Consider the following 13,530-nt stretch of genomic DNA (forward strand, 5'->3'; position numbering starts at 1 on the left):
TGCGAATTGCGATAAGTAGGTGTTCAATTACCAACGCGTATAATAGTGGGGATAGCGGACATCCCTGTCGTGTGCCGTTACTTATCAAAAAAGGGTCGGAGAGGGATCCATTTACCCTAATTTGGGCTCTCGGGGAGTGATAGAGGGATTTAATGCGTGCCATCATCAAGGGGCCTAAACCAATTTGGCCTAGTGTCGCCTCAAGGAATCCCCAGTCCACCCGATCGAACGCCTTCTCGGCGTCAAGTGAGAGCGCCAAGAATGGAGCTGAAGAGCGTTTTGCGTAATGGATCAGTGAGAATGTCTTTAGGGTATTATCCCTAGCTTCTCTAGAGGGTATAAACCCTACTTGATCTGGGTGGACTAGGGAACCCACATAGCGAGACAAACGAATTGCAATCATTTTGGCATAGATTTTGACGTCCGTGTTTATCAACGAAATTGGCCTGTAACTGGGGCACAGCTGAGGGTCCTTACCCTCTTTTGGGATCACGGTTATATGCGCATGTAGCAGAGAGGAAGGGAGAGACTTCGTGGTGGAAATAGAATTGAAGACCTGTAGCAAAGGAGGGGAAAGTTCAGTAAGTAGGGATTTGTAGAAAATTGCAGTAAACCCATCGGGGCCAGGGCTCTTGCCGGTCGGCAGGGATTTCAACTGTTCTACTAGTTTTATGCTCTGCGTCTGGTCACAAATTCTTCGCGAATTACGGAACATCATGTCCTCCAACCACAGGACATCACTTCCGTTCTTGTCTTCAGTAATGTCTTCATTGGCCAAAGTTGGTCCCGTGACTCCTGGAACTTGGATCCATATAGAGGGCCAATAAAACAGAATAGAGGGTTTCAAAAACCGTAAGCAATTACCCAACCCTGGTACAGAGTTTTCAAATATTCCTGTACATGATGGGAAATCCTTCAAGCCTTTTACCTCCCCTAGTAGTTACTATAGGTACAGTTTTTTTTTTTTTTAATTCATTGCTATGTGAGAGGAAGTAAGGTTATTTAAGAGAAAAAATATATAGAAAAATGTTGAATTGGACCCTAAAAACAATATGTTGTTCAATGGTAGACATTCCCTATAGATCCAAAAATAGGTCAAACCTGTTTAGCATATATTTACTTAAGCCCATAAAGGGTGCAGTGTTCACTTACCACTAATTATTAGTCTCCCGTGACCAAAATACTGGATTCTAAAGAGCTTTGGTTAGAGTGAATAGGGAACAGTAGTAACACGCCTGGGGTTAGGGCCATGTTTAGAAGGTCAATCTTGAGAGGTCTGGTTGAGCTGTCAGTTACTCCCAGTGTAAACACCTAGCTAGATGTTTGAGTGTGAAAGTCGCACCTTCCTGGTATGCAGAAGCGAGAAAGTACAAGGTACGTCTTGTAACACTGTGTTATAGGTGAATAGGTCAGATTTTATTCAATAAAGAATATGCAACTGGGAATTGAGGTGTTCTGGACCATGTGCTACTTAGGAAAAATGGCACACTGCTAAATTACAGTCCCTGGTGGTAAGACGCTTCTCATTGAACTTTCTGGATATAAAAAAGCTTTGTGTGCAGAATCCTAAACTCTGAAATATATGGAATATGGTAGAAAAGAAACAGATTGTCAATACACAGATGAAGTACAAGCCTTGTGCTTGTTCCTGCCTTCTTGCCAGCCCTGAGCTAAACTGTAAGCGACAACTATGCAGCAGTCCTTACTCTGGGTTTAAAACAAACAAGAAAGACTGGCAGACAAATTATGAGTTGAGGAAAACTGAACAAAAACCAAGATGGCGACGAAGTACAAAATCCGAATACAATCCGACGCAAGCAGAACAACCGTAAAAGCACTGAAGAGCATATGGATAACTAAGAGCCATAAGACTTATCTTATAGGCACCTGCATAGGGGAGAAAATAGAATATATGCTGTGACTGAAAACTACCCCAGGAGCTCATTGGCTTAGTGCTCCAGCTTGTTGCACCACCTGGAAGTCAAAGTTGAGGGGCGGAGGTCATTCAATATGGTAAAAACTTGCAGGGTTAAAGTCCCAGGGTCAACATCTGGAAAGATTTTGTATGTTCTCTCTGTGTTTGCGTGGGTTTCCTCCGGGTCCTCTGGTTTTCCTCCCACACTCCAAAACATACTGGTAGGTTGATTAGATTGTGAGCCCCATTGGGGACAGGAACTGATTTGGCAAACTCTGTAGAATCTGTGTGTGCTATATATTATTATTATTAAAACACATAGTCCAGAACCAGTCCAAGTCAGTCCAAACTAGCAAATAGGTAAGCATTCACAGATGCTCTTGATAAGTCATATGCTTGTTGCAAGCAACCAAGCCATGCATCACTGCTTACCCTACAGCTAAAATTGAGAACACCTGTAATATGAGCTTTATTTCCCATAACACGTATATATAGATTATAGAAAGGGGGAAAGATTGATCCCTTTAAGGCTGAGAATGGTTTGAACGCAATTTCCATTGATGCTGTCAGCCACTTGTTGGCTTCAAACTCAAATACTCCTCCATTTCCTACTGAGACAAGCTTAGAGATGCTGATATTTTATTGACTCATGTTGGTGAGCTAACCTGGTGTCAAAAAAGTCTTTGAAGAGTCATCTGGTAGACATAGAGTAGATACATATTGCTCTTATATCAAAGGGAAAGATGCTCACAGATGAAAGACTGATGAGTACTGAGAAGATGGATGTCCTTGAAGGAGGACTATACATGGAGACCACATTCTTTCAATTTTATGTCGAGACTCAACATAAGTATGTGAGACCTTCTGTTGTTTTTGAATTGAGATGTAGCCGGATATGTTCACACTTGTGTAGGATGGGAAGTTCCATAAACATCCATAATTGACAGTTTCCATCTCTGTGTAGCAGCTGCTGAGGACACCTGATCTGTGGGTGTTGGACCTCCACCAATCTGACGGTGATGACCCATTATAATGATCAATAATCTTAGCCTGTAAAAAAAGGGCCTGTTACACAAGACAATAATTGGTCTAAACATGTGGTCGGAAAACCGTAAACATTATCCGATTTGAGTATTTTTTTTTTTTTTTGGGGGGGGGGGGTTCTGACCAATGATATTGAATGTCCACGTCTAGATGAAGAGAGATGTCCTCTGCTACTATGTCTCAACTCATCAAATTTATGTGATGCCTTTAATGATGAGAAGCTTAAGTACTAAATGACCAATGTCTGTCCAATTACAATGAAAAATCTTCTCTTAAAAAGAAAAGCACCCCTTCATAGTTGCCCCATTTTACAGTTTTCAGTTTTGCCATATGTTTTACACACTAACCATCGTGTTTGAGAAGACCACCCTCATGGAATACCACTTTTCAATACATTATTTTAAATGGACCTCTCAAAAAATGTTCATGGGCATTCGGGGGTATGCTCACTTGCCCAACTTGTGTAAAAACCCCTACAATTTTTTTTTTTTTTTTGGCAACCCAATGCCCTGTGTACACAGGTTATATTCTCCTGACAAGAAACTGTGTGATGATGAGAGAATAATATTGGTCATCACTCATCCCCATACAGTTTGACATTGTGTAGTGTAGCCGTTCTACTTTATTGACAATCGGCACTTGTTCCCTCCCAAATTTCAGAAGTGTGAATGGCAAAAAAGTAAAAGGGGTTTTCCTGGAATCATGGAAAACTCCTTTAACTTATCATATAATCATAAGGGCTGGGGAGGGGTAGTCCTAAGTGTGTGGGCAGGGTTAAAAATAAAAAAAATACTTACCCTTCTGACTCCTTGTTTGAGCATTTGGAGGTCTCCCATACTTCGGCATTGCTGGATGGGCTACTGTGGACCCACTTGTGTCACAGCGACACCCAGAGACTTCACTTCTGACCTAGTACAAGTGAAGCCTTTGGTGCTGTCCGAAGCCAATCCCATTACCCCGAGCCGCTTCTTACTACACCGCAAAGCTGGAATTTGGAGTTCGAATATAATACGGCACCTTCTATTTTGGGCTTTTTCTTTTCCAGGATTCATAATAACTTTGTAATGTCATCTCATTGTTTCAGATACACCTGGCAAGTTCAAGATAAGGCTGACGCGAACAACGTGGCCTACACGTCTGGGAAACTGAGTCTTCATACTGACTACCCTGCTCTACAGTATCCTCCTGGAGTAAGTACTCTTATACTAGGTGCAATTTAGAGAAAAAACAGAGTGAGAAAATGCAGAGGACTCTTGACACTTAAAGGGATGTTCCAATAATATGTAGCCGTAGACCAAGTAGAGTAGATCACTCGGGAAGTTCTACTGAAATGCACAGATTGGCAGTACACATGCATGACTTCATTCGTACAGGGAAAATGCAGTATTATTATCATAGTCTACTCTTTAGCTGGTCATGTAATCTAATGCTGACTCCTTTGGAGTTAAGGGCCTTTCTGTTGTCTCCGAATCATTTCATCATTTCTGGCATTAAGTTTCCTTAGAGAGGCAGAATAATGGACTGTACCACATTAGCTTTCCTTAAGGAGGAAACACAAAGATCTATCACAGCTACTGCTAATGATTAGACTGGCTCTTGTCACATATTTTAGAGCAAGCGTACAACCTACCTGACAGTACACCTGTGGTCTCTAATATTTAGAAGAAAATAGAAATAGAGGATTATCAAACTGTCCTCCTAGCAGAAAGATGTGGTACAGTCTCTAGCTGCCCATGTGATGCTGTGTGGACACATCTTGAGATTGATAAGAAAGCACAGACAGAGAAATACAGTGACAGTACAACCTACCTGACAGTACACCTGTGGTCTCTAATATTTAGAAGAAAATAGAAATAGAGGATTATCAAACTGTCTTCCTAGCAGAAAGATGTGGTACAGTCTCTGGCTGCCCATGTGATGCTGTGTGGACACATCTTGAGATTGATAAGAAAGCACAGACAGAGAAATACAGTGACAGTACAACCTACCTGACAGTACACATGTGGTCTCTTTTTTTTTTTAAATTTTTAGAATTTAATTGAAAAAGCGGATTATTGTACTGTTCTCCTAGCAGAAAGGTATTGTAGTCTCTAGCTGCCTATGTGATGCTGTGTGGAGACATCATGAGATTGATAACAGACAGCACAGTGACAGAGAAATACAGTACAACCTACCTAACAGTACACCTCTGGTCTCTTGTATTTTTAGAAGAAAATAGAAAGAGGATTATCTCATTGCTGAGACATTGATAAGACAGCATAGAGACAGAGAGATACAGTTACCTTATATACTCGAGTATAAGCCTAGTTTTTCAGCACAAAAAATGTGCTGAAAAGCCCCAACTCGGCTTATACTCGAGTCAAAAAAATAAATAAATCAAAACTCGCCTTTCTGGCGGCACCCGTAGATCTTCTGTGTGATCCATCCGGTATTGTTGTGCTGCACAACGGGGCAGGGGCTGGCAGGCTATATACACTGGGGCAGGGGCTGGCAGGCTATATACACTGGGGCAGGGGCTGGCTGGCTACATACTGGAGAGGCTGTGACCAATGCATTTCCGACCCTCGGCTTATACTCGAGTCAAAAGGTTTTCACAGTTTTTTTGTGGTAAAATTAGGGGCCTCGGCTTATACTCGGGTCGGCTTATACTCGAGTATATACGGTAAATTACAACCTACCTGACAGTACACATGTGGTCTCTTTTAAATTTTTAGAACTTAATTGAAAAAGAGGATTATTGCACTGTTCTCCTATCAGAAAGATATGGTACAGTCTCGGTCTCTAGCTGCCTATGGGATACTGTGTGGAGACATCATGAGATTGATAACAAACAGCACAGTGACAGAGAAATACAGTACAACCTACCTAACAGTACACCTCTGGTCTCTTGTATTTTTAGAAGAAAATAGAAAGAGGATTATCACATTGCCCTCCTAGCAAAACGATATGTACAGTATCTAGCTGCCTATGTGATGCTGTGCTGAGACATCATTGATAAGACAGCACAGAGACAGAGAGATTCAGTTAAATTACAACCTACCTGACAGTACACATGTGGTCTCTCTTATATTTTTAGAACTAAATTGAAGAGGATTATTGCACTGTTCTCCTAACAGAAAGATATGGTACATTTTCGGTCTCTAGCTGCCTATGTGATACTGTGCAGAGACATCATGAGATCGATAACAGACAGCACAGAAATAGAGAGTTCTTACAGTCAAGGGAATTGTTCTTGGAAACTGATTTCTTTAAACCTCTTTGGCCAATGTTTGGAGATTCCTCAAACCTAACAATATCCACTCATTTTGTTGTAATAATAAACATACTATTAATTGTGAATATTGTAAAACTTCAAAGTGAAAACCTAGGACCTGTCCTGTGTACACGAGAACAGATGTGTGTGAGGTCAGGCCAAGCATTACATACACCCGCGGGATTACATGATGCGCTCCGATCCCGTTCGTTCATGCTCACACCACCGACGTATTCGGCTTGGACTGAGAGTCTGGATATGATGTCATCTGCAAATGTTGTATCCGTGATTTATGTTATTTCAATTAACATTTGCAGACTTTATTACATACAAACACTAGTGCTCCAGTGATTATAATGAGTCTAGTATAAGCGGCCAGGGCTATCGGCTCGGCACGTGTACTTCATTATAATCCCGGTGTTTACAGCAACTGGAAAAGATTCAGAAAATCCTCTTTAATAAGTTACTATGTCCTGGTACAAGCCATTACTGGAGGGCTGGAGGGGCACATGTGCGCAGCTTTTGTCTATGGCATTATGTGAGCACCTTCTAGATATTTTGGATACCATTACTGGAAGTATTTATCATGGGGGGGGGGGGGGGGTTGGTTAATACAATATTGGGGGCTGTTATCTAGTATCGAAACATTGTACATGATCATTACTGGAAGTCAAAGGTGGACTGGCATACAACAAGGAAGATGTGGGTCAAGTCAAGTAAAGGCCTATTTTTGCAAAAAAAAATTTAAAAAAAGACCTGAAAAAGGCAGCATTAAAGGGGTTATCCGGGTTTAAAAAATTTTTTATGGCTGGGCTGGGGAGGGCTATTTAAACATAATAAACATGTACTTACCTCCTCCGGTGCTGCCGATGTCCCGCGCCGCGGCCCGTCTTCTCCGTGCGCCGGTTTCATTACACCGGCGCACAGGGAGCTTCCGGCCGGGCGGATGCTCCCATGGGACACCATCTCCCAGCGCTTACAACGCTGAGAGATAGGGACGGATGGGAGGAGCCATCCACAACGCGGACCGGAAGCTCCCTGTGCGCGGCTTCCGTGCCCCTGTTTGTTTACAGGGGCACGGATCGAAGGGACCTCGGCGCGGGACATCAGCGGCGCCGGAGGAAGTAAGTCCATGTTTATTATGTTTAACTATCCCTCCCCAGCCCGGCCATAAAAAGATTTTTAAAGCCGGATAACCCCTTTAAGGATGCAATATTAGAAGATGCCATACTTACCCCTCCAGGGGGCTTCCCTCGTCCTCATACCAATCCACAATCCCTCCTTCTTATATTGCATCCTTAATACTGCTCTGGGAAGAAGAAGATGCCATACTTACCCCTCCAGGGGGCTTCCCTCATACTGATCCACAATCCCTCATTCTTCTTCCCAGAGCAGTATTAAGGATGCTAGATTAGAAGATGCCATACTTACCCCTCCAGGGGGCTTCCCTCGTCCTCCTCCCGATCCACAATCCCTCCTTCTTCTTCCCAGAGCAGTATAAAGGATGCAATATTAGAAGATGCCATACTTACCCCTCCAGGGGGCTTCCCTCGTCCTCCTCCCGATGCTTCTGTCCACAATCATTGATGTCGCTTTCATTGCACACATGGGGGTGGGGGGTCTATCACCTTGTTGTCTGGTTTCTTTTACCGCTTGTTGCAACTTTTTGGTCTCAATAGACACTTTTTGGCACTCAGTTGAGATCAAAAAGTCCTGAGAAGATGCACTAGGAACCAGACAACAAGGCGATAGATCTCCCCCCAATATGTCCACAGTATAGGGGATAAATGTATGATGGCAGCAGAGAGCCCCCACCCCCACAATCTGGATAATGGGAGATCACACGTCCCCTTGACCTTCTTGATAAATACTGGACTAAATAGTTTTAAGAATTCCAATAGATGTAGATGTGGATGTTTTTTGACAAGTCTAGAAGTTGTGTGGCACAAGGAAAGACAGTGGGAGTCCTGATAACCCCCCACACACACAGTGATTGATAATGATAGTCCTGATTACTCCGCCCACACACAGTGATTGACAGATGTCCCTATGTTATGGTCTAAATTCAATCACTGACCGTGAAAGAACTGATTCCCCCACTCCACACGCACAATCACTGTGTGTGAGTGGGGTAATCATGACTCGCTCCTAAATCATGTCCTATAAACCTATGAATCACAGAGCTCAACTTTTCTCCCTCTATCACATCCAGCTGTCAGACTGGGCGGCACAAAGGTCCTGTCATGTTCACTTTAAGGATGGATTTTCTTCAAATATAATTGTTACGGACAAATAAACACAGTTACAGGACACTTGCTCATAGATCCCAGCACCATGGTTGTGGTGATCTTATATTTGTTATCTATGGCCTCCTTCCTTCTAAAATCAACTTTTAAAATTGTGCTAATGAGCCAGAAAGGCTCTGTGGTGTGTTATCAGAAGCCCTCCGTTCTACAGATTCACAAGCTCTTACACTGTGCAGGAGAACATCCCACCACCCACTGTGTGCTCACCGCTTCAGATTAGGGGCAAGGGTGAAACTGAGACCCAAGTGGACTTTTGTTACAGGCCCATAGCCCTTCGGCTCCTAATTTTAACAGTTGATTTTAGAAAAAAGGCAGTGAGGGCAGCATGTCATTGCTGAAGATCTATAAAGGTGTGCTACTGGCACTGTTACACTGTTACAGATCCATGACAAATTCTCCATATACTGCAATTCAGTAGTTTTTCAGTATATGGTAGAAGCAATCAGACTCTGGTTTAAAGTACCCTAGGAGGTCCAAATGAAATGAAAAATTTTAAAACACCCCCTTTCCTTTGAAAAACAAATAAAATCGCCACGTCCCAAAGTCCCGTTGGTAGCAATGAAAACGACAGATCAACTCGCAAAAAAAAAATGACACCTTATATAGGTCCATAAGAGGATGGTGAAATGAAGAATTTTTTTATATACACAAGGTTTACATTTTTTATAATGTATTAAAACACAATAACACTTCTCTGAATTTGATATCTCTGTGATCGCACCGCATCTAAACGAGACGAGTCGTTAGTTTTTACGGCTTTGACTGCACCTAAGCCCCCAAGAAAATGTTGAAAGATGCAGATTTGTCACCAAATTCAACCAAATTTGCAATTTTTTTTTCCATCACTATGAAGGACAATTTGATCTGCAGAAAATAAGCAGAGAATAAAAATAGTTATTGTTTTTTTCATCCCCCACCTTCAAAAAAAATCTAAACGCAAAAACAAAAAAAGGGCCTGGTCGTGAATGGGTTAAGTTTTTTGGCAATGAGTAAATTTGATTTTTTTTTTTCTTATTTGGATGAATAGGACAGTCACAATTTTTTTTTTTTTTTTTTTTTAATAGTTTCTATCTAGACTTCTATCAGATCCGTTCTGTGATGCGTTGGGTTACATTCATTATAAAACTTGTGTGGTTTCTTATTTGTCAGGTCCAGTTTCTTCACTGTTTAAAACAAGCGGAATCTGGCGGCGAGAGCGAAGTGGTGGACGGGTTCCACGTGTGCAACCAACTGCGAAAAGAAGACCAAAAAGCGCTCGACATCCTCACGTCCAAACAGATTGACTTCACAGACACCGGAGTGGATTATTGTGATTTCTCCCTCCAGTCCAAACAGCGAATCGTAGAGTAAGTCCTGTAGTTACACTAGTGGAGGGATGTGATTGGAAGTCAATACAAGGTAATGACTGCCCCCTTGTGGCACCGAATGGGAAATGTAACTGTCTATGGCAGAAGAATTCCGATAAAGTGTGGTATAGTCTGTATCCATGAGACACTTGTATCTATACAGAAATCTATTACAGAAACAGTATCTATAGTGTGTGTAGTCTCTAAAGTGCCTATAGTGTCTACAGTATCTATAGTGTCTACATTATCTACAGTGTGTGTAGTGTCTACAGTATCTATAGTGTCTACAGTATCTATAGTGTCTGCAGTGTCTGCAGTGTCATCCATGGCCTCCTTCCTTCTAAAATCAACTTTCTAAATTTTGCTAATTAGGTTGAAGAGCTCCCGGGGGTGTTACCAGAACACCTCCGTGCTGCAGCATCCCAGGCTGTTACACTATGCAGGAGCACTTCCTCCTTCCCACTGTGTTGCCAAGCTTCCTCTATTGCAGTGAGATTACATCAGGCAGAGAGTCAGGGAGGTGAGGGTGAGACAGTGTAACAGCCGGTGAAGCTGCAGCACAGAGGCCTTCAGGCTAATTGGTATCATTTTAAAGGTTGATTTTAGAAGGAGAAGGAGGCCATGGATAACAGATATAAGAAGATCACCACAGTCACGGTGCCTGGATCTATGAGTAAGTGTCCCTGGTTTATCATGAGGGATTTTGATGGTAGATTTAATTTCAAGATGCACAAAATATTTGATACGTTGTGCAACATTTGATTCAATTGGATGTCGTTTATAAGATTGCAGACTCCAGAAAAATGGACTTCAGGGTCTGCAATATGAATGGTCCCCAAAGTTCTGCTTATCTTACTACATGAAACCTGATAAAATGAAAGACTTTTAAGGGTTTGTAATTGAGCACACTGCATCGACGTCTATGGGATTTCCGAAACATGCAAGTCCTGCTGGTATGGAGAGGTTAAGGGTTACTTGAAGTCACCCTTTTCTGCAGCTGTCGGACCCCCTCAATCATATAGTTATCCCCTATACTTTGCATCCCCTATACTACCAGCGCAAAGTAACATAACTAATGAAAAGTGACCAATTAATAAAAAAAATATGCACTGAAGAGAATAATGCAATACAATCTTTATTAAACAATGAATGAAATACACAACTACATATCAATTAAAAATGTCAAAAAGACACAAGACAGAGTGGGTGCATGACCCTACTCCATCCACCACCCCTAACCACAAGTGTATGGACAAATAGAAATAGTAAGGATAACAAGGTGTAAGGTTCCTAACAATGGGTGTCTGTGGCTAGGGTGGGCAATAAGGTGCAAGAAGAATATACACCAAAGCATAAAAGCCTGCATACAAGGATAGCAACCGTATACAGGAGTCCCCGGGTTACATACAAGATCGGGTCCGTAGGTTTGTTCTTAAGTTGAATTTGTATGTAAGTCGAAACTGTATATTTTATCATTGTAGATCCAATTTTTTTAGCCCAGTGACAATTGGAGTTTCAAAATTTTTTGCTGTAATTGGACCAAGAATTATCAATAAACCTTCATTACAGACACCTTACAGCTGATCATTGCAGTCTAGGACTATACTAAAGCTTTCAGAGAGCTTCACCAGAGGTCACAGGGGGCAGAGGGGTCCGTCTTTAAGTATGGGTCGTCTGTAAGTCGGGTGTCCTTAAGTAGGGGACCGCCTGTAATGCCACCTGCCAAAATTGATCAATACTTCCAATCATAAAGCATGATACATAAGTGCATATAAATAAAGTGCAAGTGCTGGATAATGATATAGTATACACAGAGCTGGGTAAACCTGGGCCTGGCCAATCACCCAGGTGTTCCCATCAGTGTTTTTTGTGGTGTTACAATTAATAAAAAAAAGAGCGGGGTCATGACTTTGCGTGACCCAGCCCATGACACGGAACTTTGGGATGAATTTGCTACTAAAGTGACAAAACTGCACAAAAATGCGTTCTTTATAAAACATTTTATTATATGGTGGGGGGAAATGCATAAATGTTTTCATTAAAAAAAAAAATATTCTTCTGCCCCATAAATGTAATACATTTTTACATTTTATTATTGTTAATGAAGTGTTCAAAAATTCAACTCTATCTGCAAAAAACAAGCCCTCGTATGCTTATGTCAGATGAATTCTTTTTTAAAGAATGTCTCATTACTGGGGTCCTTCTTCCTGCTGAGAGATGTATACGCTCAGTGGAAGCCAGGGACGTATGCCATACTACTGTATCCGCCTCCCATAGGCTTCAATGGCCTCCACTGAGCAAATATATCACCCAGCTGGAGGGAGAATTTTGGAAACGTCTAGCTTTTTTTCCGAATGAGATGCAAATTTTCACCATAGCCTTATGTGAAATATAGGTATTTCATGACACAATCCCTTTAAGGCAATTGTGTATTGTTATAGAGTTATAACTAGAGATGAGCGAACATGCTCGTCCGAGCTTGATGCTCGGTCGAGCATTAGCGTACTCGAAACTGCTCGTTGCTCGGACGAATACTTCGCCCGCTCGAGAAAATGGCAGCTCCCGCCGTTTTGCTTTTTGGCGGCCAGAAACAGAGCCAATCACAAGCCAGGAGACTCTGCACTCCACCCAGCATGACGTGGTACCCTTACACGTCGATAGCAGTGGTTGGCTGGCCAGATCAGGTGACCCTGGGATAGACTAGCCGCTGCCCGCGCTGCTCGGATCATTCTGTGTCTGGATGCCGCTAGGGAGAGAGCTGCTGCTGGTCAGGGAAAGCGTTAGGGTGTTCTATTAGCTTACTGTTAGGCAGGAGTGATTCTCAAAGAACCCAACAGCCCTTCTTAGGGCTACAATAACGTTCTACTTTTTTTTTTTTTATTTGCATCTAGTACCATTTTGTGAGGAATTAGCAGGGGGACTTGCTACCGTTGTGTTTAGCTCTTAGTGACGCACATATCCACCTCAAACACCAAAGTGGGAAAATTTAGTAGGGGTTTGATTTCAATTAGGCACAGTCTGCCATTAACTTTTTTTTTTACGTTTATTTTGTTTAATAACTCAGTGTCATCTCATCTGGCATAGTAGTGTGCTTTGATACTTGGCTAGAAAATAGCCATAGGAGAATCCAAACAGCTTACTTACGCCTACAGTAGCGTTCTATATATTTGATTTCTGGTTGATCTGCTGGTGGCTGTACTTGCTGCAGTGCATGTACTAGCCAATTCTGAGCAATTTGTAGTGAGACTTGCGACCGCTGTGTTTTGCGCTTAGTGACGCACATATCCATAGCAAAGACCGAAGTGGGAAAATTTAGTAGGGGTTGGATTTCAATTAGGCACAGTCTGCCATTTGTCCTTTTTTATTTTACGTTTATTTTGTTTAATAACTCAGTGTCATCTCATCTGGCATAGTAGTGTGCTTTCATACTTGGCTAGAAAATAGCCATAGCAATAGGATAGCATCGTTTGGTTTTAAAAACTCAAAAACACAAAAAAAAACAAAAAAAACAAAAAAAAACAAAAAACACAAAAAAAAACAAAAAACACAAAAAAAAAAAAAAACACAAAAAAAAGTTAAAAAAAAATTAAAGCTATAACTCTCATTTTAAAAATGTTTAACCCGAGGGCTAGGGGTAGAGGACGAGGGCGGGGACGTGGGCGTCCA

The 13,530-nt window shown here is 41.9% G+C and overlaps 1 protein-coding gene across 3 annotated transcripts in view; it reads left to right on the forward strand.

The window, feature by feature from the left end:
• The window catches only part of BBOX1 (gamma-butyrobetaine hydroxylase 1), a 63,945-nt gene that overhangs the window by 40,375 nt on the left and 10,040 nt on the right, over window positions 1-13,530 (forward strand). For all 3 annotated transcript variants that reach the window (XM_072118550.1, XM_072118547.1, XM_072118551.1), the window contains 2 exons: window positions 4,044-4,149; window positions 9,668-9,864. In XM_072118550.1, the coding sequence (XP_071974651.1) occupies window positions 4,044-4,149; window positions 9,668-9,864 (303 nt within the window). The remainder of the gene's footprint in view (window positions 1-4,043; window positions 4,150-9,667; window positions 9,865-13,530) is intronic.

This window comes from Engystomops pustulosus, chromosome 7, assembly GCF_040894005.1.
Source record: "Engystomops pustulosus chromosome 7, aEngPut4.maternal, whole genome shotgun sequence".
Classification (NCBI taxonomy): domain Eukaryota; kingdom Metazoa; phylum Chordata; class Amphibia; order Anura; family Leptodactylidae; genus Engystomops; species Engystomops pustulosus.